The sequence below is a fragment of the Hylobates moloch genome, unplaced genomic scaffold (genome assembly GCF_009828535.3).
Source record: "Hylobates moloch isolate HMO894 unplaced genomic scaffold, HMol_V3 SCAFFOLD_14, whole genome shotgun sequence".
NCBI lineage: Eukaryota > Metazoa > Chordata > Mammalia > Primates > Hylobatidae > Hylobates > Hylobates moloch.
Window position 1 is genome coordinate 71,489,554 of NW_026652289.1, and position 25,220 is coordinate 71,514,773.

General features: G+C 43.9%; 1 protein-coding gene and 1 non-coding gene across 4 annotated transcripts in view; one reads left to right on the forward strand and one right to left on the reverse strand.

Moving 5' to 3' along the window:
- Positions 1–985: 985 nt before the first annotated feature.
- Positions 986–25,220, reverse strand: part of STARD9 (StAR related lipid transfer domain containing 9) — a 149,491-nt gene continuing 125,256 nt past the window's right edge. For 2 of the 3 annotated variants that reach the window (XM_058427310.1, XM_058427311.1), the window contains exons 27-33: positions 5,998–6,085; positions 5,714–5,835; positions 4,969–5,033; positions 4,584–4,786; positions 4,234–4,328; positions 3,853–4,011; positions 2,610–3,290 (exon numbers count right to left, since the gene is read on the reverse strand). In XM_058427310.1, the coding sequence (XP_058283293.1) occupies positions 3,189–3,290; positions 3,853–4,011; positions 4,234–4,328; positions 4,584–4,786; positions 4,969–5,033; positions 5,714–5,835; positions 5,998–6,085 (834 nt within the window). In that variant the 3' untranslated portion in view covers positions 2,610–3,188. Of the gene's footprint in view, positions 3,291–3,852; positions 4,012–4,233; positions 4,329–4,583; positions 4,787–4,968; positions 5,034–5,713; positions 5,836–5,997; positions 6,086–25,220 lie in introns of all 3 variants that reach the window. The other variant, XM_032176011.2, reaches the window with a different exon arrangement.
- LOC116482823 (small nucleolar RNA U13) lies at positions 13,895–13,995 on the forward strand. The gene has a single exon (XR_004252084.1). It is a non-coding gene; the product is annotated as a small nucleolar RNA U13 (small nucleolar RNA).

Genomic DNA, 25,220 nt, shown 5'->3' on the forward strand with positions numbered 1-25,220 from the left:
CTGGGGTCACAGCTACTTGGAAAGCTGAGGTCAGAGGATCACTTGAGCCCAGGAGGTCAAGGCTACAGTGAGCCATGATCACGCCACTGCAGTCCAGCCTGGTACAGAGTGACACCCTGTCTCAAAAAAAAAAAAAAGCTTTCTATGCCCAGAGCCTAGCATTGGGTGTGATTAAACCACAGCACTGCCCCCAGGAAGCTTAGGGTCAGCGTCAGGCTTGTGGCTACTCCTTGACTTGTGCCAGAGGACCCAGCTGAAGTGTGTGACATGGAATGAGCAGGAGAGGAAAACCTGAAACCCCTAAGGATGCTGAGACTGAAGGGCTGGGCCATAACCCAGGCCTGGCTTAAGGCCCACTGAGTTAAAAACGAGTTCTTGGGAATCTGAATGGAAATTTAACATGTTCCCGATGAAGGAAACTTCCTGCTGGCCTGTGTGAGCCTTAAAGGCTACTCTAAGGATTATGGAGACAGGCAGCTAGTGGGTCAGTGAACTAACCAGATTCTGTATGTCTGCTCTCTAATTGTCAAAGCCAGCTGTTTATAAAATGTGGTCCCCAGGGCTGGGCGTGGTGGCTCACACTTGTAACCCTAGCACTTTGGGAGGCCGAGGCGGGCGGATCACGAGGTCAGGAAATCGAGACCATGGTGAAACCCCGTCTCTACTAAAAATACAAAAAATTAGCCGGGCGTGGTGGCGGGCGCCTGTAGTCCCAGCTACTCGGAGAGGCTGAGGCAGGAGAATGGCGTGAACCCGGGAGGCGGAGCTTGCAGTGAGCCGAGATCGCGCCACTGCACTCCAGCCTGGGCGACAGAGCGAGACTCCGTCTCCAAAAAAAAAAAAAAAAAAAAATGTGGTCCCCAGACCAGCAAACTTCAGGGTCCCCTGGGACTTCTTGTTAACACAAATTCTCTGGTCCCTGCCCGGGGCTACCGAACCAGTAACCTGGGGTAGGGCCCATCCTGGGGCATAAGAAAGCATTCAGGTGATTCTGATGTATGCAAAAGTATGAGAACCACGCAATGAATCCAAAATCTGACTCCACTTTTGCTTTTTGCTACAAGATCCCTCTCAATCTTTCACTTGCTGATTCAGTCAGGTCCAGTGTTGCTTTTTTTTTTTTTTCTGAGATGGAGTCTCACTCTGTTGCCCAGGCTGGAGTGCAGTGGCACAATCTGGGTTCACTGAAACCTCCCCCTCCCAGGTTCAAGCGATTCTTGTGCCTCAGCCTCCCAAGCAGCTGGGATTACAGGCACGTGCCACCACACCTTGCTAATTTTTTGTATTTTTAGTAGAGACAGGGTTTCACCATGTTGGCCAGGCTGGTCTCAAACTCCTGACCTCAGGTGATCCACCTATCTTGGCCTCCTCAAGTGCTGGGATGACAGGCGTGAGCCACCGTGCCCGGCTGGCTTCTCTATTAAGGCGGACAGGGTCACCTCCTGGTTATCCCCTGACTCAGATTCCCATAGGTGGCTCTGCCTCAGAAGCCCCAGGGCACTGTGGTCACTGTTAGGTGTGGCAGTGACTGTTCTGGATTCTCCCCTTCAGTTCTTACTTGGGCTATAGTTGAGCAACTTACCTGGTTGCTGTTTACCCTGCAAAGCAATGCCAAGTTCATGGGAAACTGTACATACATGTAAACTGAATCTTTGAAATGGCTATGAGTGGGTATTGCCAGGGTGATCTCCAGCTAACTCTGCCAAGCTCGAATCACACACTTAGGCTATCCCGGTGCAGGATTTCATCTACTCTTCACTAGATAAAGTACACAGAGGACTTTTAATTTTAAAATGTTCTTTTCTGGTCAGTAGTCTTAGTAAGAGATTTATATGAAAAGAGGTAGGAGTATATAAATAGGGTGTTAAATATATCATGTCACCAAAAAATTTACCCGAGAAATAGAAGTTTAAAAGCAATTTTAAAAAACCTTCAATCAACAACATATAAATAATCTGAGGTAAGAGGGAAGAATGCCCTGCAAACACTTTAGAAAAATACATCTCTGCCACACTACAGAAATATATCTTTCACCACGTCTTCTGAACCCCAGTTACCCTCCATCTACCAAAGATTTTGGGCACCAGAACTAAAGATGAGAATCTTTCCCACCCCTGCCACTTCCAGGTAAACACAGAGTTCATGTTCAGCCAGGCTAAAGTACAAGAAAACTGAACCCACTCTCCATCCCACCCCATCCCATCCTAGGATAGGTGGGGCCGGAGCAGAAATCATGGAATGCTCAGGACTCCACCCCTCCCAAGTGCACTGAGGTAAGTTCTGGAACTGAGCTTCCTCCCAACAAGCCACTCACTTCCTCTGGGAGTTCATTCACCTCCTCTCCCTTCCTCAAAGGGCAATGTTTGATCTCTGAAATTCCTCTTGCCTTGTCAGCAACCAGCATTTGGCTGCCACTCCAACCAGTCCTCAAAAGAACTCAGCCCCCAACCCTGACCCCAAATCTGTCCAACCTGGTTCTATAGTGTCTTCCATCTGACCGAGCTCTAGAGTGACAGCTTCATATCAGAGCATCATCGCTCAACACCCCTGACTCAGGCCAAGACCCAAATGTCTTCTCCTGGGAGGGAAAGGGAGAAAAAAAGCAAAAATCAATAATAAAGTATTTTGCAAAAACTCAACAGGGAGAAAAGATTCTGAATCGGTGTTCTGGTTTGTGCAGCTGTTTTCTGAACCCTCTTTCTGTTTTGGTATTTTTAACGTCCCATCACATAGTAGAGCTGAATGCTAGAGGAGGTAGATTCAGAGCAGAGTCTTGGCCAGTGGCTGCCTGCTTCCCTACCAGCCTGCGGAAGCACCTTGCCAAAGCACTGCAGTCCCCGGCTCTGCTGGCTGTGCCCAGTCCTGGTCCTTAAGTGGCCTGTCTGCCACAGAGTCCCAGAAACAGGAAAGAAAGGTGAGAAATCCAAAAGGTGAGCAGAGCTGCATTCACTCTGGATAGCCTGGGCTAGGAGCTCAGGCCGTTTGCTCTGCACTGGTGCCAGCTGTGACCAAGTACTGACTGGGCTTTGCTAGCATCCCTGGGCCAGTGCTGTCTGCCCCAATTGGCCACAGCAGGTAGCATCAGCTTTTCCTGCACTGGGGTATGGAAAGTAACAAGGAACTGCCACAGTGTCTCTCTTGAGCAGTCTGGGCCTGCATCTCAGCAGCACCATCTTGACGGTGAGATGCTAGCTACCAAGGAAGGAAGCCAGTCTGGCTATAACCAGTGGCTGCTGTTTGATGAAAGAGCTCAGGAGCTGAGGTGGGAAGCCTGGAGCACCAAGTTCCACCTGAAAGCAGAGAGAGAAGAATTTAAGGTGCAAATAGATTTGAGAGAGTATGCCAGGCGCACTCCAGCCCCATGGAGTTCCCCCAGCCTGTGGTGATGGGAGAAGCACCTCAGATTGTGGCTTAGTGTTTACAGGCCCCTGGGCTCTGCCATCCAGATCTAAGTATTGGCATTCACCTCCTAGTGACAAAATACAAGTCAAGGGACTGGGAGGGGAGAGGTGAACTCAACAGCTCATCACTCCGCTCTGCCGAGGCTGCTGCTTTTGCCTCACAATGACTCATCTATCTCCTAAGGACACTGGGATCACCCACAGGATGCAGGTCACTAGGTTTTCGGTAACAGCAGCTTCAGAAAAGATTGATAAACTCCTGTCTCATTCCCTTCTCTCCAGTTCCCCACTGACTCCCCTTACTGCAAGCCCAGGAAGCCCTCGAGTCTCGGTGTCTCAGGCCAAAGGGCCTGGGCACTGGAGGGTGTTCAACAGCGAGACAGAAAAATCCCAGGGGGCTGTGGGACCAAGTCAGCCTGTGCTGTGAGACCAGCTGCAAAGGATTTATCACCTGGGCCAAGTAGATGACTCTGGTGACTTCCTTCCCTTCCACAGTGATGGGCTGCAAGATCCAGGCACTGGGCAGGATCTCCCCGCGAACCATTTTTCTGCTGGGTCTTGGCATGGATGTATCATACACAGACTGGGCTGCCATGACAGACAGGTGACCCTGGGGACAGAGGGAAACGGGAGTCCCGCCTGTGTAGTGTGGACAAAACAGGAACAGGCTCCCGTGTAGACAGTATGGTGAAAGGCAACACTGGGCCAGCCTTCGAGCCACCCCTACCCTGGCTCCAGCCCCAATTTGCCCTCCTTCCCCTAGAGGACCTGAGGCCCACATAGATTGTTTCTCACGACACTTCAGCCCAAGTTCTTCCCACAACGTCTTTACCACCAAGGCAGGCACCTCTTTGGCTTCCACGCAGACACAACAGAAATCCCGTGGCTGCTTCAATGCACACAGGGTGGTGTTGCACACCAAGTACACTGGAGGGACAGGGATAAGGAAGGTCAGGAGGCCCATGGACAGACCTAGTCCTAAAGCCTTCCTGGTCAGGGAGCCCTCCCCCCATCACCCCATCACTTGACACCTAGCTCAACCTAGGCTGAGCAATCAAGGTAACCTGAGTACCTGGCCTCCCAAGAGGGCTGCCTCCAACCCTCCACCTCTATCCCCCAGCAAGACCCTACTGGGCACACCAGAAACCAGGCCCCGTGGAAGCCTTCCTTCCCTGGGCTCACCCAGGCTGATGCTGTTGGTCACTTGCTGATGCAGCCTTGCTGTCTGGATGGGCTTGTAATACAGGGGCCACAGAGTGGGGTCACTGACAGCCGCCCACACGTGAGACAGCGGCTGGGACACCACACCTGCCCCCAGGAAGCCATGCCGAGTGGAAGAAAACACCTTGTAGTAAAGCTGCACCGCCTGCTCCTCACCCTGATAGCTGGGGGGACACACCAAGAAGAAAATAGGAAGCGGTCAAAAATGGGCTCTAAGGGTCACCAAGGAGGGGCTCAGAGTGAAGACTTGAGGAATCCAGGTAAGGGAAAGGAGGAGAGAAGCCAAGCAGGGTGACAAGCTTAGGACCAAGACAGGCACTGTACAAAGGACCCTACACAAACTTACTTCCAGCCAGCAGTTGCCTGGCAGCTGAAGAGGTTGTGCAAATTATCCGAACAAGCAGCCATTACCTGGGGACACAATGGCCACACCCAAATTAGGAGGCACAGTAAAAACTAAGCCCCTGGGTTAGTCAGTCTGGCCTGCATCTGCTAAATTCCTCTTTTCTTTTTTTTCGAGACAGAGTCTAGCTCTGTTACCCAGGCTGGAATGGAGTGGCATAATCACAGCTCACTGCAGCGTTAACCTCCTGGGCTTAAGCAATCCTCCCACCTCAGTCTCCCAGTCTCTAGGACTACAGGTACACACCACCACACCCAGCTACCTTTTTGTATTTTTTGGTAGAGACAGGGTCTCACCATGTTGCCCAGGCTGGTCTTGAACTCCTGGACTCAAGCAATCTTCCCACCTCAGCCTCCCAAAGTGCTGGGATTACAGGTGTGAGCTACCACACCTGGCCTAATGTTTTTATTTTTTTGTAGAGACAGGGTCTTGCTATGCTTCCCAGGCTGGTCTCAAACTCCTGACCTCAAGTGATCCTCCTGCTTCAGCCTCCCAAAATGTTGGGATTACAGGCATGAGCTACTGTGCCTGACCCGAATTCCCCTTTTCTCAAGATGAAGAACCACTGAAGATGCCCACAAGCCTTGGGCTCCTCATCTGCCCAGCTTTTTTCCTACTTTCTCTTCCTGCACACCCAGCAGAGGTCTGGGTAAAGGAATGATGGGGATGGGTGGGAGCAGTTACTCACATCAGCCATAGAAGTGTCCACGACATGCTTGGCCAAATCCTGGTAGGAAGAGGAAAAGCAGGTCCCCAAGCTGGACAGACTGGATGGTGAACAGCAGCAACTGCCCAGGGAGGCTCTGCGGCCTACAAGAAATAGGTGGAGGCCCTGGGATAGCACTGAACATCAGGGTCTCCGGACAGCAACAGCTCTCCCGCAGACCAGTGACTCACTAAGATCTAGCAGCCATCAGCCCCCAAGTCCCCAAACCAGGCAGCTGGCTATGCCCAACACTCCCTGCAACTCACTGTAGGCGGAGTTCTTTCTCCCTGCAGAATGGCCTCCTCGCTCATCCCCTATCCATACATCCCTGGAATCAGGCAAGTTTGTGTGCCCCTGCAGAAGAGAAGATACTCAGGACAGAGCCAGAAGGCAAGCACAGAATTATCTCCTCTGCCTCTGAACTGCATCTCACAGCTTCCAGTGGGATGACTCAACTGCAAAGGTCTTCCCAGATGAGAATACAAGAGGCTGGACGTCCCCCCAAGAAGACTACCGCAATAGAAATGGGTGTCTAGACGATCTCTGCTCCCCCTCTAAGCCACAGGCAGAGGCTGCTTACAGGAGAGTTCCAACAGGGATCAGAACAACCTGGGCCTGAGAGTATGGGGTGCTCTGCCAGCCTTCCAAGCTAGGGGGTACCAGGGATCAGTGCATGAGAGGCTCTCTGCACCACCAGGGCAACAGGAATGAGGCCATGGCTAGAGGGGGTTTAGCGAGGTAATAAATGTGGAAGATGGGATGGGAGGAAAAGTAATGGGCTATGAAACGCTGAACGCTTGGCCCCCACCCCAGGTGCAGCAGTCAAGCTAAAGGTCCTAACTGGGGATTAGATGGGGTGACCCTCTGGATCTGCAATGTGGTCACCACACCTCCACCTCAGCAAGCTCCTCAACAACAGAGGAACTCACAGGCACCCACCATCTTACCTCCGTCATCACCTCTAACCTACTGCTACTCTGATCACAATAAAGGAGGAAACGAAGACAGTTCTCTCTCCACCCTCATCTCCTCCTCACCTGCTGTGACAGACAGCAGGTCCTTCTGCCTCTGGCTTAGCTCTCACACTGCCCTGTCAGAAGCCTTTCACTACTGATCACCAGTCTCTTCACTTGTTGCCCCCACCTCTTCCTCTTCACTAGATCTTTCCTATTAGCCACAACACTTGGCTAATTTTAAAAAAAATTTTTGGGGCTGGGCGGTGGCTCATGCCTGTAATCCCAACACTTTGGGAGGCCAAGGCGGTAGATCACCTGAGGTCAGGAGCTCGAGACCAGCCTGACCAACATGGTGAAACCCCATCTCTACTAACAATACAAAAAATTAGCCAGGCGTGGTGGCGGGCGCCTGTAATCCCAGCTACTTGAGAGAATCGCTTGAACCCAGGAGGCAGAGGTTGCAGTGAGCCGAGATTGTGCCACTGCACTCCGGCCTGGGCACAACAGAGACAGACTCCATCTCAAAAAAAAAAAAAAAGTTTGTAAAGACAGGATCTCACCCTGCCCCAACACTCCCTGCAACTCCCTGTAGGCGGAGTTCTTCCTCCCAGGTTGGTCTTAGACTCCTGGGCTCAAGTGATCCTCCCCCTGCGGCCTCCCAAAGTTTTGGGATTACAGGCGTGAGCTGCTGTGCCCGGCTTCTCTCATCTTTAAAACCCTCCTCTTCAGTCTCCTGCCCTTCACAGATAAGCTTCTTGCTACTAGTTTCGCTGTTTGCCATCTCCTACTTCTCACTGACTTCTGAACCCACCCTAATCTAACATTTGCCCTCGTCACTCCTCCAAACAGCAGTCACCAAGGTCCATGGTGTCCATGTGGCTGGATCTTGTGAATAACTTCTGTCCTACACTTCCTGAATCTCTCAGCAAGCTTTGACTTAGCCAGTCTCTCCCTTTTACTGACAGAATCACTTCCAGAAGCCCCTGGCTTCTCATCTCTCTGAGTGGTTTTTTTTTGTTGTTGATTCATCCTCTTCAACTGTTGACATTTTGGGATCCTTTCAAAATTCAGGCCTGGGCCCTATTTTCTCACTCCATAATATATTCCTAGGTAACCTAATCTGTTCCCAGTGCTGTACAAAAATAAATATCCAAAAATTATTGGATAGTGACTTCCAAAAATAAATATCCATAAATTAATCAATAAGTACTGCTGAGACAAATGGGCAGCCATCTGAAAAAAAAAAAAAGATTGCATCAGAGACCCATTTCACAGACATACCAAAATGGATCCTTTATGCTTTATGGATCAAAGATATGCTGGGAGATGGAGGAGTATAACAGAATTACAAGAAAATATAATTTAAAAGATAACTGTTCCTGTAGTATAGTTGCCTGGGAGGCTGGGCGGGAGAATCCCTTGAGTCCAGGAGTTTGAAGCATAAGCCACTGCACCTGGCCTCAAAAATGGTTTAAGAAATTCTCAACAATTGGATCAAGGAAGAAATACAAACAGAAAATGCAAAATTATATTAAAAATGAAAATACCTGTCACAAGCTATGGGAAATGGCTGAAGCAATGCTCAGAGGGAAATTTTTAGCTTTAAAAACATCCATAAAAAGAAATAAAAATAAATGAATACTATGAACTATATGCCGACAAATTCAATAATGTAAATTACTGACTCAAAAGTTAAACTGACTCAAGGAGAAATAAAACATCTTAGCACAGCCTGGGCGGGGTGGCTCACGCCTGTAATCCCAGCACTTTGGTAGGCCGAGGCTGGTGGATCACGAGGTCAGGAGATCGAGACCATCCTGACTAACATGGTGAAACCCCTGCCTCCACTAAAAAAATACAAAAAAATTAGCTTGGCATGGTGGGCGCCTGTAGTCCCTGCTACTCTGGAGGCTGAGGCAGGAGAATGGCGTGAACCCAGGAAGCGGAGCTTGTAGTGAGCTGAGATCGCGCCACTGCCCTCCAGCCTGGGGGACAGAGCAAGACACCATCTCAAAAAAAAAAAAAAAAAAAAATCTTAGTGCATATTTTGTTTACAAATTTAAGATACTAAATTAGTGATCAAAGAAAATTTCAAGATAGCTTCATTAGGAAAATCTACCAAATGTTTAAGGAATTAATACCAATCCTTCCCAGATTCTTCCAAAAATCAGGAGGGAACACTTGCCAACTCATTCTATAGGGCCAGAATTACCCTGATACAAAAACTGGGCAAAGACATCACAAGTAAACTATAGAGCAATATCCCTTATGAATACACACACACAAATCCTCAACAAAATACTAGTAAACTGAAATCTAGCAACACATAAAAAAGATCATACATCATGAGCAAGTAGGATTTATCACAGAAACACAGGGCTGGCTCAACATACAAAAATCAATGCAATGCACTATATTAATAAAAGAAAAAACCCCGTAACATTATCTCAGTAGACACCAGAAAAAAGTATTTGACTAAATCCAGTACCTTTTCATGATAAAAATATTCAAAAAACTAGGAATATAAGGGAATTTCCTCAACCTGATAAAGGTCGGCTATCAAACATCCACAGCTAACATCATACTTAATGGTGAAAGATGGATACCTTCCTCCTCAAATCAGGCGTAAGACAAGGACATCTGCTCTCACCACAACTAATAAACATTGTACTGGAAATTCTAGCCAGCACAACTGACAAGACAACAACAAAAAAGGCAGATGACATGATCTTGCATATAGAATATCTTAAGGAATCTATTTTAAAAAAACCATTCGAACTAATAAATGAATTCTGCAAGGGTATAGGAGACAAGAACGATGTACAAAAATCGATTTTATTTGTGCATAATAGCAATGAAGAAACTGAAAGGGAAGTGAAAACAATTCCATTTATAATACTGTCAACAGGAATAAAATACTTAGGAATAAATTTAATAAAATAAGCATAAAACTTATACTCTGAAAACTTCAAAACATTGTTGAAATTAAACCTAAATAAACGCGATGACATCCCATATTCACAGAGCTAAAGACTTAATATTGTTAAGACAGCAATGCTCCCCCAATTGATCTATCCATCAAAGTAATCCCAATGAAAATCCCAGCTGACTTCTTTGCAGAAATTGACAAGCTGATCCTAAAATTCATATGGAAATCTGAGAAACCCAGAATAGTCAAAGTAATCTTGAAAAAGAACAAAGTCGGAAGATGCATACTTCCTGACTTCTAAAGGTACTACAAAACTACAGTAAAGAAGACAGTGTGAGGCTGGGTGCAATGGCTCACACCTGTCATCCTAGCACTTTGGGCGGCTGAGGTGGGAGGATCGCTTGAGGCCAGGAGTTTGAGACCAGCCTGGGCAAGATAGCGAGACCCTGTCACACACACGCAAAAAGTGTGCTACTGGCATAAGGACAGATATGTAGATCAACGGAATAGAATTAGGAGTCCAGAAGTAAAGCCATATGTCTACAGTCAACTGATCTTTGACAAGAGTGCCAAGACAATTCAAAGGGGGAAATAATAATCTTTTAAACAAATGTTGTTGGGAGAACTGGATATCCATATGGAAAAGATTGAAATTCAACCCCTAGCTCTCACCATATGTAAAAATTAACTCAAAATGGGCCAAAGAATGAAATGTGGAAGCTAAAAGCATAAAACTCTTAGGAGGAAACATAGGCATAATCTTTGTAATCTTGGATTAGGCACTTGTTTCTTAGATATGAAACCAAAGCACAACAATAAAAAATAAACTGGACATCATTAAAATTAAACTTTTGGCTTCAAAGGGCACTATATCAAGACAGTGAACAGACACAATGAATGGATGAATGGGAGGACATTTTCTGTGAATTATATATATTTGCTAAGGGACTCTTAAAAAGACAAATAACCAAATCTTAAAATAGACAAAATATCTGACTAGATATTTCTCCAAAGAAGATATATAAATGGGCAAAGGCACATGAAAAGATGCTCAACACCATTAGCCATCAGGGCAATGGAACTGAAGCCACAATAAGGTACTACTTCTGATCCACTAGGACAGCTATAATCAAAAATAGGTCATGGCAACTCTTGGTGAGGACGGAGAGAAACACACTGCTCATATACTGCTCGTGGGAAGGCAAAATAGGACAGCCACTGTGAAAATCAGTCTGGCAGTTCCTCTATGATCCTGCAACTCAACTCTAGATACATACCCAAGAGAAATGAAAACATATCCATACAAAAGCTTTACAGGGATGTTCACAGCAGCAATATTCATTAGTAGGCAAAAAGCGGAAAACAACCTAAATGTCCATCAACTGAAGAATGGATAAATAAAATGTGGTTTATTCATACAATGGAGTATTACTCAGCCATAAAAAGGAATGAAACTCTCATATATTTTAAAACATGAAGGACCCCTTGTTGTGGGTTAAATCACTGTCTCCATTGAAAATATGTTGAAGTGCGAACCCCCATTATCCGTGAATTTGACCTAATTTGAAAATAAGGTCCTTGCAGATGTAACCAAGTTAATATAACATAGTACTGGATTCGAGTGGTCCCTAAATCCAATGACTAATGTCCTTATAAGAAGGCAATGTGGAGCTGGGTGCAGTGGCTCACGCCTGTAATCCAACACTTTGGGAGGCTGAAGCGAGTGGATCATCTGAGGTCAGAAGTTGGAGACCAGCCTGGCCAACATGGTGAAACCCCATCTCTACTAAAAATACAAAAAATTAGCCAGGCATGGTGGCAGATGCCTGTAATCCCAGCTACCTGGGAGGCTGAGGCAGGAGAATCACTTGAACCCAGGAGGTGGAGGTTGCAATGAGCCAAGATCATACCACTGCACTCTAGCCTGGGTGACAGAGCAAGACTCTGTCTCAAAAAAAAAAAAAGTTATGTGGTAGCTTACGATGGTAATTCTAGTACTTTGAGAGGCTGAGGCGGGAGGATCACTTGAGGTCAGGTGTTGCAGGTAAGAATGAGCTGTGATTGCACCACTGCAGTCCAGTCCAGGTGACAGAGACCCTGTCTCTTAAAAAAAAAATTAAATTAAAAAAAAAAAGAAGGCTATGTGAAAACACAGGGACAAACAGACAGGGAGACAGACACACACACAGAGAGAGAGAGAGTGCGAGTGAGAGAGAGAATGTCATGTGAAGACAGAGATAGAAATGGGAGTGAATGCCAAGGATTGCTGGTAACCATCAGAAGCCTGGAAAGAGGCTTGGAGCAGATCCTTCTCCCAGGAGCTTTCTGAGGGAGTATGGTGCTGCTAACACCAAAATTTTGGACTTCTAGCCTACAGAACTATGAGAGCATAAATGTCTGTTGTTTGAAGCCACTCTGTGAGTGGTAATTTGTTACAGCAATTCTAGGAAACTAACACAATCCTGAAAACATTATGCTAAGAGAAAGAAGCCATCAAAAAGGATCATATATTGTATAATTCCATTTATATGAAATGTCCAGAATAGGCAAATCCATGGGGACAGAAAGTAGATTCGTGGTTGCCAAGGGCTGGGGAATGATGAATTTAGGGAATAACTAGGTGAGTAATGAAAATGTCCTAAAATTGGTGATGGATACACAACTCTATGAATATACTAAAGCCAATGGATTATAACAATAAAAAAATCAATTAAAGAAGTGCTCAAGGGCCAGACACGGTGGCTCACGTCTGTAATCCAACACTTTGGGAGGCTGAGGCAGGTAGATCCCTTGAGCCCAGGAGTTCAACACCAGCCTGGGCAACATGGTAAAACCCCGTGTCTAGAAAACAAAAATACAAAAGTAGCCGGAAGTGGTGGCGCGCACCTGTACTCCAGGTACTCAGGAGGCTAAGGTGGGAGGATCACCGGCACCCAGGGAAGTCGAGGCTGTAGTGAGCCATGACTGTGTCTGGGCAACAGAGCAAGACCCTGTCTCAAAAAGAAAAAAAAAAAAAAAAAAAAGACAGGGCATGTCAAAAGGACACAAGACCCAAGATGAAAGAACTCCAAATAATTAAAGCTGGAACAAGTTGAACAATGAAATTAATAATGACAGTACGTATTGAATTATACCCCAAAGAATCTGATTCCAAACTGAAAAAAATTAAATAGTTGAATAAATTAAGTGGCAGAAGAAGGGACTATACTTTCTTAGAGAAAAGTTCCAATTAATAAATGTAGAATGAGGGAAATACAAAATTGCCACTAAAATATCACAGTAATAATTTTTACAGATAAGATACACTAGTAGACACTAAAATCAGTGGATGAAAGTTTGAGGAAAAACAGGGTTTTCCATAGTCTCCAAGATTTTTTTTTGGGGGGGTGCTGCGGGGGATGGAGTCTTGCTCTGTCGCCCAGGCTGGAGTGCAGTGGTGCCATCTCAACTCAACGCAAACCCCGCCTCCTGGGTTCAAGCTATTCTCCTGTCTCAGCCTTCTGTGTAACTGGGTCTACAGGCGTGTGCCACCATGCCTGGCCAATTTTTGTATGTATAGTGGAGACGGGGTTTCACCATACTGACCAGGCTGGTCCTGAACTCATGACCTCATGATCCACCCACCTCTGCCTCCCAAAGTGCTGAGATTACAGGCGTGAGCCACTGCGCCCAGCCAGTCTCCAAGATTTTTTGAGACAGGGTCTCTCTCTGTCCAAGGCCAATGGTGCAATCATGGCTCACTACAGCCTCCATTCCCCTCCAGGCTCAAGCGATCCTCCCACCTCCACCTCCCAAGTAGCTGGGACCACAGGCATGCACCACCAACATAGCTTTTGTGTGTGTGTGTAGAGATGGCATATCACTATGTTGCCCAGGCTGATCTCAAAATATTGGACTCAACTGATCCTCCTGCCTCAGCTTTCCAAAGCACTGGGATTACAGGCGTGAGCCACCACATTCAGCCATGCTCATTAATCATAAAGGACAATACAGCAACATTCAGTGGAGAGACCCCCAAACACCACCTTAACATCAAAGTTCACATCAGCAGAAACAGGACATGTCGGTATCTGGTAACCTCTGATACAATGCACCGAGAATAAGGTATTGCATGAGACATACTCATACTATAAAACTATTTGTTGTCTAAAATTTGAATTTAACTAGCATCCTGTATTTTTCTTTGCCCAACCTTGAGAAGGGCAAATCACTTCTATGGCATTTTTTTTTGCCAAAAACGCATAACTTCAATCCAACCATAAGGAAACCGCGGACGTGATCCTTTTGTAGGTCGTAAGCATGATGATCGGGTTTTCACATACATGTCTGAGAAGTGCCTCTCTCAAACCTTGTTATGTCAGCACATTACCTGTCTTACATGAAAAAAAAAAAAAAAGGAAAAAAAAGAAAGAAACAGCAGATAAATACATTCCAAAAAATTACTAACCATGAAGCAAGAAAAGACTGAGAAACTATCACAGGAAAAAGAAATTGATAACAATATACACAGAAATGAACAAGTGAGAATCAAAACTGGCTCCAGGAGAGACGAAATATCTAAACCAAAAGTTGGCAAACTTTTTCTGTAGGGAGCTAGATGCTGAATATTTAAGGCTTTGTGGGCCATTTGAGTAGTTGCAGCTACTCAACTCTCTGCCACTGTAGTGGGAACACAACCATAGACGACATGTACATGAATGGGCATGACTACATTCCAGTAAAACTTTATTGACAAAAACAGGAAGCAGGCCAGATCCGGCCAAAGGGCCATAGTTTGCTAACCCCTGATCTTAACAGACCATCTTCCATTGAAGAAGTTTTTCAAATAACGAATCCCCTGCTGAAACACCAAGCCTTGTCAATTTAAAAGGATTATTATATCAAACTTTAAAAGATGATTCAAAAGAATTTTTTTTTTTAAACAGGGTCTTGCTGTATCACCCAGGCTGGAGTGCGGCAGCATGATCACAGCTCACCACAGCCTCGACTTCCCAGGCTCAAGCAATCCTCCCACCACAGCCTCCTGAGTAGGTAGGACTACAGGTGTGCAGCACCACGCCTGGCTTTTTTTTTTCTATGTTGCCCTGCCTGGACTCAAACTCCTGGGCTCAAGCAATCCTCCTGCCTCAGCCTCCCAAACTGCTGAGATTACAGGTATGAGCCACCGTGTCCGGCTCTCAAATTTTTTTACTTTTCATCCCCATTTCACTCTCCCACCCATATCATTCTGATGTGCTTAGAGTACATCTTTTTGTTTGTATGTGTTCTTGCAAAAAGTGGTTGCTTTATATGTTGTATTTATATACTGTATATGTTGTTTAATTTACAAATAGTAATACATCTCATTTTATGGGCGGATCATGAGGTCAGGAGTTCAAGACCAGCCTGGTCAACATAGTTAAAGTCCGTCTCTACTAAAAACACAAAAAAAATAAGCTGGGCATGGTGGCGGGCACCTGTAGTCCCAGCTACCGGGGAGGCTGAGGCAGGAGAATTTCTTGAGCCCAGGAGTTGGAGGTTGGAGTGAGCCGAGATCGTGCCGCTGCACTCCAGCCTCGGCGACACAGCAAGACTCTGTCTCAAAAAAAAAAAAAAAAAAAGTTTTTCACTCAGTATTCTGCCTAGGTGTTTAATCTGTTGATTTCGATTCTTGCATAGTATTAATATTTCATGTGTGCAACTACCACATTTTACCTATCCATTCTTCTCAGTGATAGATTCGCGAATGTCCTCCAACTCATTGCCACTTCAAATAATGCCTTAATAAACAATTCCTTACACGTTCTCTCATAACCTATGCAAACATTGCTGAGTCATAGGAACCTATAATGGTTCCAATATCCTCAAAGTCCTGCCAAAATCTGGCACCATCTGGCTTCCTAAATTTTGCCAACTTAATAGGTATAAAGTTTTTATTACTTTTTTTAACTATTCATAAACCTTGAAAAAGAAAACTACCATCTTTCTTTCCTATTAAAGGAGTATAACAGTAATACAAAACCTAAAGAATATATTGTGAAAGCAAAAACCACAGAAAAATTCAAATATTGATGCAAAATTCTAAAATATAAGTGGACTCCAACAACACATTAAAAGAATAGTGTATCAGAATCATAAATATGTATTATAGGATTTATTCCAGGAATGCAAGAATAGTTCAATATTAGCCCAAAAATAGATGGATGGATGGATGAATGAAATAATCTCCAAAGACTCTGAAATACCCATTCTGGATAAGAATATGCTATAAAGTAGGAACAGTTGGATATTTCCTTAGTATAGCAAAAATATATCTATCTCAGCTCAAAAGCTATAAAAAAGCCAGGTGTGGTGGCTCACGCCTGTAATCCCAGCACTTTGGGAGGCCGAAATGGGTGGATCACCTGAGGTCAGGGGTTCGAGACCAGCCTGGCCAACATGGTGAACCCCAATCTCTACTAAAAATACAAAAATTAGCCGGGCATGGTGGCAGGCGCCTGTAATCCCAGCTACTCGGGAGGCTGAGGCAGGAGAATCGCTTGAAGATCGAGGCGAAGGTTGCAGTGAGCCGAGATCACGCCACTGCACTCCAGCCTGGGCAACAGAGCGAGACACCGTCTCAAAAAAAAAAAAAATTAAGATACGTACATGTATTAGCAGCTACTAAAATTAGTAGTGCAGGTCTAGAGAATCAACCAAAAAAAAGATGCAAAATTAATTCACAGAAATCAATAGCTTTAATACACACGAAATAATCAGAAGATATAAAGGAAGGAAAAAACCTATTTATAAAAGTAACAAAAAACTTAAAATGCTTAGAAATAACTCTGACGAGAAATGTGAGAGACATATGAAGAAAACTTTAAAAACATAAAAAGAAAGCTTGAACCTAGTACGTTTTTGGTTAGAAAGTTCTATAGCATAAGACGTGGTTTCTCCCTAAGTCAATCCACATGATCCTATTAAAAAGAGTAACAAGTTCCTGCAATTGAACTAGACAAGGTGATCCTAAATTTCATATAAAAAATAAACAACAGGCCGGGTACGGTGGCTCACGCCTGTAATCCCAGCACTTTGGGAGGCTGAGGTAGGCAGATCACTAGAGGTTTGGAATTTGAGATAAGCCTGGCCAACATGGTGAAACCCCACCTCTACTAAAAATACAAAAATCAGCCAGGCGTGGGGGCGGGCTCCTGTAATCCCAGCTACTCAGCAGGCTGAGACAGGAGAATCGCTTGAACCCAGGAGGTGGCGGTTGCAGTAAGCTGAGATCACGCCACTGCACTCCAGCCCCAGTGAGAGAGTAAGACTCCATCTCAAAAAATAAAAAATAAAATAAACAAACAACAGGCTGGGTGCAGTGGCTCATGCCTGTAATCCCAGCACTTTGTTCAGCTGAGGTGGACAAATCACCTGAGGTCAAGAGTTTGAGATCAGCCTAGCCAACATTGAAAATCCCATCTCTGTTAAAAATACAAGAAAAATTAGCCAGGCATGGAGGGTGATGCATGCCTGTAGCCAGCCCCAGGTACTCAGAGTGCTGAGCCAGGAAGAATCGCTTGAACCTGGGAGGCGGAGGTTGCAGTGAGTCAAGATGGCGCCACTGCACTCCAGCCTGAGTGATAGAGCAAGACTCCATCTCAAAAAAATAAAATAAAAAAACAAACAAACAACAGATCAGTAACACAGAGGCACAGCAAGATGGCAGAATAGGACACTTCAGTGACAGTTCCCCACAGAAACATCAAGTTGAACAACTATCCACACAAGAAGATATCTTTGCTAGAGCTAGAAAAACCAGTTGATAGATAGAAGTACTAGATTTTACAAGAAGAAGAAGATGCATTAAAGATAACAGGAAGGACAGTCTCATATTAACTGTACCAACCCTCCCCCAACCCTAGGTAGTGATGAGAGACACTGTCCACATGGCAGGAGAGGTTAGTGGACATGGGACTTTGCCTTAGAGCCCAGTACTAAGTATGCCACAGTAATACACAGAACCAGAAAAAACCCCACAGCCTAATTCCAGGCCTATGCCCAGGGACAAAGACTGTGGACCCACACTAAGCACCAGAAAGAATTTACCACCCCATCAGGATGAATGTGATTCTCACATCACTGGGCCCCAAATAAATTTCAGCATGGTAGCGGCCTGGGCCTTGGGCATGACCCATTTCCACCCTGGTCCAAGAGGCCATAGGCTTCAGGTGTAACCCTGCATAGCATCAGCTGTGGCAGCCGCAGAATTGCCCACATCACCTTTCCCTCCAACTGTAGGCAATGTGGTGCAGAGAAAGACACTGTCTGCTTTGGGGAAGGAGACGGAATTATGCATGAAACTTTTCCTTGGAACCCAGTACCAAGCCCACAACAACAAAACCAGCACCTGGTTCAGGGCCCTGGCCAGCATTACCACACGAGGTGGGAACTCTCCCTGGGTCTTACTCAGGTCCATCTGGGCCAAGGACATTGGAGTCTATAACAGAGTCCCAGCTACATAGGCTTACAGTGCCCTCTAGTGCTAAGATGGGTACAGTGACCACAGGCTTAGGGAACTCAACAGCCAGGCTCCTTTGAATTCCTGGAAGGCCCTCTGAAAGACAGGTACAAACAAGGCCAGACTGCAAAAATTGGAATAAATATCCATTTCTTCAATGCCCAGATATTGACACACATTGGAAAGCATCAAGAACATTAAGGGAACTATGACCTCACCAAACCAACTAAATAAGGTGCCAGTGATCCATCTTGAAGAGATTGAGAAGTATAATCTAAGACAGGGAATTCAAAATAGTTGTTTTGAGGTAGCCCAACAAACTTCAAGAAAACACAGAGAAATAATTCAGAAATCTATGAGAGAAACTTTACAAAGTGATTAAAATAATCTTGGCCAGGTGCGGTGGCTCACGCCTGTAATCCCAGAACTTTGGGAGGCTGAGGCAGGCGGATCACCTGAGGTTAGGAGTTCGAGACCAGCCTGACAAACATGGTAAAACCCCGTCTCTAATAAAAATACAAAAAAAATCAGCCGGGCGTTGTGGCAGGTGCCTGTAATCCCAGCTACTCGGGAGGCTGAGGCAGGAGAATCGCTTGAACCTGGGAGGTGGAGGTTGCAGTGAGCCGAGATCACGCCACTGCATTCCAGCCTGGGCAACAAGAGCAAAACTCTGTCTCAAAATAAATAAATAAGTAAATAATAATAATAATATTTAAAAAATCAAACAGAAATCCTGGAGGTGAAATACATTGAACAAACAAAAATGCATTAAAATGCTGTCTCGACAGCAGAAATTATAAAGCAGAAGAATAAATCTGTGAGCTCAAAGACAGGATATTTGAAAATACAGAGGAGGAAAGCAAAAAAAGAATGAAAAAGAACAAAAGGAAGCTTAAAGAATCTGTGGGGTAGTGTCAAAAGAAGAAATGTGGCCAGGAGCGGTGGCTCACGCCTGTAATCCCAGCACTTTGGGAGGCCAAGGTAGGCGAATCACGAGGTCAGGAGTTCGAGACCAGCCGGACCAACATGGTGAAACCCTGTCTCTACTAAAAATACAAAAAAAAAAAAAAAAAATCAGCTGGGCGTGGTGGCTGGTGCCTATAATCTCAGCTACTTGGGAGGCTGAGGCAGGAGAACTGCTTGAACCCTGGAGGCGGAGGCTGCAGTGGGCAGGGATTGTGCCACTGCACTCCAGCCTGGGTGAACAGTGAAAGACTCCATCTAAAACAAAACAAAACAAAACAAAACAAAAAAAACAAATGTACGAGTCACTGGCATTCAAGAGGGAGTGCAGAATGAGAACAGAGGGGAGTAGAAAATTTATTCAAAGCAATAATAACAGGGAACTTTCCAAACCTAGAGAAAGATATAAATATTCAGGTACAGAAAGGTAAAAAGTTCCCAATTAAATTTAACGAAATAAGACTACTCCAAGGCATATAATAATCAAATTCTCAAAGGTCAAGGACAAAGAAAAGGTCATAAAACCAGCAAGAGAAGAGAAGCAAATAGGGTAGGTGTGGTGGCTTATGCTTGTAATCCCAACACTTTAGGAAACTATGGTAGGAGGATTGCTTGAGGCCAGAAGTTCAAGACCAGCCTGGGCAACATAGTGAGACTCCCATTTCTACAAAAGACTTAAATTAAATTGTAATTTTTTAAAAAGAAAACAAGCAAATAACAAGTAAAGGAGCTCCAATAGGTCTGGCAGCAGACTTCTTGGCAAAAACCTTACAGGCTAGGAGGGAGTGAGATGACAGTCAAAGTGCAGAAGGAAAAAAACACCAACCAAGAATACTTCATCCAGTAAAACTATCCTTCAGACATGAAGAAGAGATGAAAGACTTCCCCAGACAAACGAAAGATGGGGAAATTCATCAACACCAGGCCTGTCTTATAAAAAATGCTAAAGGCAGTTCTTCAATCTGAAAGAAAAGGATGCTAATGTGTAACAAGCAAACATCTGAAGGCATAAAACTCACTGGTAAAACTAAGTATACAGACAAATTTAGAATACTCTAATATTATAACTGTGATAGATAGACCACTCCTATCTTTGCTGTGAAGAATAAAAGACAAAACTATTAAAAATAATAACAACAGGCCGGGCGCGGTGGCTCATGCCTGTAATCCCAACACTTTGGGAGGCCAAGGCGGACAGATCATGAGGTCAGAGTTGGAGACCAGCCTGGCCAACATAGTGAAACCCCGGTTAGCCACCATGGTGTGTCCTGTAACCACTACTCAGGAGGCTGAGGCAGGAAACATTGAACTAGGAGGCAGAGGTTGCATGAAACAAAAAAAAAAAAAAAAAAAAATTAATTGTCTTTGTTCTATAACTGGGAAGATAAACTAGTAACTGACATTATCAGTGTGGAGTCTGCTGAAAGGGCTGGTTTCTGTTTAGCCCTTAGGGAAGAACGCTTAATATCTGTTAGCGAGGAAGCAGATATAAGGAGGTGTGTCCAACCTCCCATCAGGTCATGGTCATGCATTCAGCTTTTTTTTTTTTTTTTTTTTTTTTTTGAGTCAGAGTCTCGCACTGTCACCTGTACTGGAGTGCAATGATGATCTTGGGTCACTGCAACCTCCACCCTCCCGGGTTCAAGCAATTCTCCTGCCTCAGCCTCCCAAGAAGCTGGGATTATAGGTGCATGCCACCACGCCTGGCTAATTTTTTGTATTTTTAGTAGAGATGGGGTTTCACTATGTTGGCCAGGCTGGTCTCGAACTCCTGACTTTGTGATCCGCCTGCCTCAGCCTCCCAAAGTGCTGGGATTACAGGTATTAGCCACTATGCCCGGCCAGGGCATTTATTTCAACACCTTTTGTTGGTCATACACTCAGCTTTTAAGGTTTCTGTGGGGTCTCCCTGGCTGAGAGGAGGTCTGTTCAGTCAGTTGGAGACTTAGAATTTTACTTTTATTTATCAATCAACATACGAAAATCAGTAATGTTTCTATAGACCAAAAGCAAACTATCTGAAAAGGAAAGCAAGAACACAATCCCATTTATAATAGCTACAAAAAAATAAAGTCCCTAGGAATAAACTTAACCAAAGAGGTGAAAGATCTCTACAATGAAAACTGTAAAACACTAATGAAAGAAATTAAAGAGGACATGAATCAGTGGAAAGATATCCCATGTTCATGGATTGGAAGAATATTGTTAAAATGTCCATATCACCCAAAGCAATCTACAGATTCAATGAAATCTCTATCAAAATACTAACAACATTCTTCATAGAAAAAAAAAATCCTAAAATTCATATGGACCCACAAAAGACCCTAAACAGCCAAAGAAATTCTGAGCAAAACAAAGCTGGAGGCATCACAGTACCTGATTTCAAAAAATACTACCAAGCTATAGTAACCAAAACAGCATGGTACTGGCATAAAAACTGACAGATAGACTAAAGGAACAGAGCAGAGAACACAGAAATCCACACATTTACAGCCAAGTGATTTTTGACAAAGACACTAAGAACACACAAAGGAGAAAGGACAATCTCTGTGATAAATGATGCTGAGAAAACTGGATATCCACATACAGAAGCATGAAACTAGACCCCTATCTCTTACCATATACAAAAAGGATCAAAAACTTAAATCTTACAGCAGAAAATATGAAACTACAAGAAGAAAACATAGGAGAAATGCTTTATGACATTAGATTGAGCAAGGAATTTTTGGATAAGACCTCAAGAGCACAAGTAACAAAAGCAAAAATAGACAAATGAGGTTACATCAAACTAAAAAGATTCTGCACAGCTAAGGAAAAAAGAATGAAGAGACACCCCACAGAATGGGAGAATGTATTTGCAAACTATGCATATGACAAAGGGTTAATACCCAGAATATATAAGGAATTCAAATAACAGCAAAAAATCCCAAATAATCCAACTTTAAAATGGGCAAAAACCTGATTTCACATTTCTCAAAAAAAGACATTCAAATGGCCAACAGGTATGTGAAAAAGATGCTCAACATCACTAGTTTTTAGGGAAATCAAAATCAAAACTACAACGAAATATCACTTCGTTCCATCTAAATGGCTATAATAAAAAGACAAAAAGAACAAATGCTGGTAAGGATGTGGAGAACAGGGAATTCTTATACACTGTTGGTAGAAATGTAAATTAATACAGCCATTATGGCAAACAGTATGAAGGTTTCTAAAAAACTAAAGCAGAACTACCATATGATCCAGCAATTCCACCACTAGGTATATAGCCAGTGAAAATGAAATCAGTATGTCAAAGAGATATCTACACTCCCATATTTATTGCAGCACTACTCACAATAACCAAGAGATGAAATCAACCTAAATGTTTACGGATGAATGGGCAAAGAAAATGTAGCATATATACACAATGGAATACTATTCAGCCATAAAACAGAATAAAATTCTGTCATTTGTGGCAACACGGATGAACCCAGGGACATTATACTAAGTGAAAGACACCAGGCATAGACAGAACCACCACGTGATCTTACTCATATGCGGAATCTAAAAAAGTTGATCTCTCACGCCTGTAACCCCAGCGCTTTGAGAAGCCAAGGCAGGTGGATCACCTGAGGTCGGGAGTTTGAGACCAGCCTAGCTAACACGGTGAAAACCCATCTCTCCTAAAAATACAAAAATTATTTGGTTGTGGTGGTGGGCGCTTGTAATTCCAGCTACTCGGGAAGCTGAGGCATGAGAATCGCTTGAACCCGGGAGACGGAGGTTGCAGTGAGCCAAGATCGCACCATTGCACTCCAGCTTGGGCAACAGAGTGAGACTCTGCCTCAAAAATAAATAATGAAAATAAAAAAGTTAGCTGGGCACGGTGGCTCACGTCTGTAATCCCAGCATTTTGGGAGGCCAAGGCGGGCAGATCATGAGGTCAGGAGATCGAGACCATCCTGGCTAACATGGTGAAACCCCATCTCTGCTAAAAATACAAAAAATTAGCTGGGCATGGTGGCGGGCACCTGTAGTCCCAGCTACTCAGGAGGCTGAGGCAGGAGAATGGCGTGAACCCGGGAGGCGGAGCTTGCAGTGAGCCGAGATTGCGCCACTGCACTCCAGCCTGGCGACAGAGCGAGACTCCATCTAAAAAAAAAAGAAAAGAAAAGAAAAGAAAAAAGTTGATCTCATAGAAGAAGAAAGTAGAATAGTGGTTACCAGAGGCTGGGGAGGGGATCAGGAAGAGGCAATGGGGAGTGGCTGGTCAACAGGTACAAAGTTAGAAAGGAAGAATAAGTTCTGGTGTTCTATTACACAATAGGGTGACTGTAGCTAACAACAATGTAATGTATATTTCAAGTTGGCTAGAAGATAGGGTTTTATGTTATCACCACAAAGAAATGATAAATGCTTAAAGTGATGGATGTGCTAATTGCCTGATTTGATCATTATGCAATGTATACGTGTATACATTATGCAATGTATATGTGTATATGTGTATTATGCAATGTATACGTGTATTATGCAATGTATAAGTGTATTGAAACATCACAGTGTACCTCACAAATATTTACATTTTGTGTCAATTATAATAAAATAAGACAATTCTTTTTTAATAAACGAGAAAGAATACTCTGGTAAACTCAGAAAGAGAAGAGCAATGAGGGTAGTGGTGGACTAACACTACCACAGGGTAGAATCTATTCTAAGCCTTGGTATAAGGAAAGGGGACCCCTTAAACTGGTGAGGCAAAGATAAACTGTTTAACAAGCATTACAGGGACAACTGTATAGCCATCTGGAAAGAACACAATCGGATCCATACCTCGTATGAAAATGACTCCAAAAGGAACAAAGATTTAAATATGAAAAATAAAACCAAAGAAGTTCTAGAAGAAACCATGGAAGAAATTCTTTATAATTTTGGATTGAAGAATGTGTTTCTAGTTATTATTTATAACCTAGATACCATAAAAGGAAAACTGACAAATATATCTGCCTGCATGGCCTCAAACAAAATAAAGACAAAAGAGAAGGAAGCACTGGGAAAAAAATATTTCTAGTTCATATCAGTCAAAGAGATATTCTTGCTAAAATATAAAGAACTCTCGAAATTGGTAAGAGGAAGAGAGAAATGAGCAAAGGATATGAACAGACGGCTCATGAAAAAGGAAATACAAATATTTAAGCATGTAAGAAAAATGAGGCCGGGCACGGTGGCTCACGCTTGTAATCCCAGCACTTTGGGAGGCCGAGGCGGGCGGATCACGAGGTCAGGAGATCGAGACCACGGTGAAACCCCGTCTCTACTAAAAATACAAAAAATTAGCCGGGCGTGGTGGCGGGCGCCTGTAGTCCCAGCTACTCGGAGAGGCTGAGGCAGGAGAATGGCGTGAACCCGGGAGGCGGAGCTTGCAGTGAGCCGAGATTGAGCCACTGCACTCCAGCCTGGGTGAAAACGCAAGACTCCATCTCAAAAAATAATAAAAAAATAAAAAAGAAAAAAGAAAAATAAAAAAAAGAAAAATGAGATATAATTTTCAGCAAAAAATCCAAACATTTGATAACATGTTGGTGAGAGTGTGGGAAAAGGTAAACTCTCAGCTATTACTGGTGGGAGTATAAATTAGCTCATCTGTGAGAGAAAATAGTACCTATCAAAAATTTAAATGTATATACTCTTTGTACAAGTGCCCTTCTGGGAATTTATCCCACAAATATATTTGCCCATGTACAAAATGATACATGCATAAAGTTATTCACTGTAGTATTGCTGATAACAGCAAAAGTCTGAAAGCAACCCAAGTTAGAATACTGGTTAAATTACGGTGCAACTCTACAATGGAATGCTATGCAGCAATGAAAAAAATGAGAAAGTTCTCTGCATATTCAAATAGAGTTCCAAATTATACTGAGTGAAAAAAATACATAAGATATAGGACAGTGGCATAATATGCTTTATTTTGTATCCATAAAGACGCCTAGGAGGATACCTTCCAAGAAACAACACTGCTTTCCTTGGGTAGGGTGAGGGAGAGGAACGAGGTACACTGAGGGCAGGGATGGGTATTTCCCTGTATCCCTTTTACAGGTTGAGTACCCCTTCTCCAAAATACATGGGACCAGAAGTGTTTTGGATTTTGAATTTTTTTGGATTTTGGAAAATTTGCATATG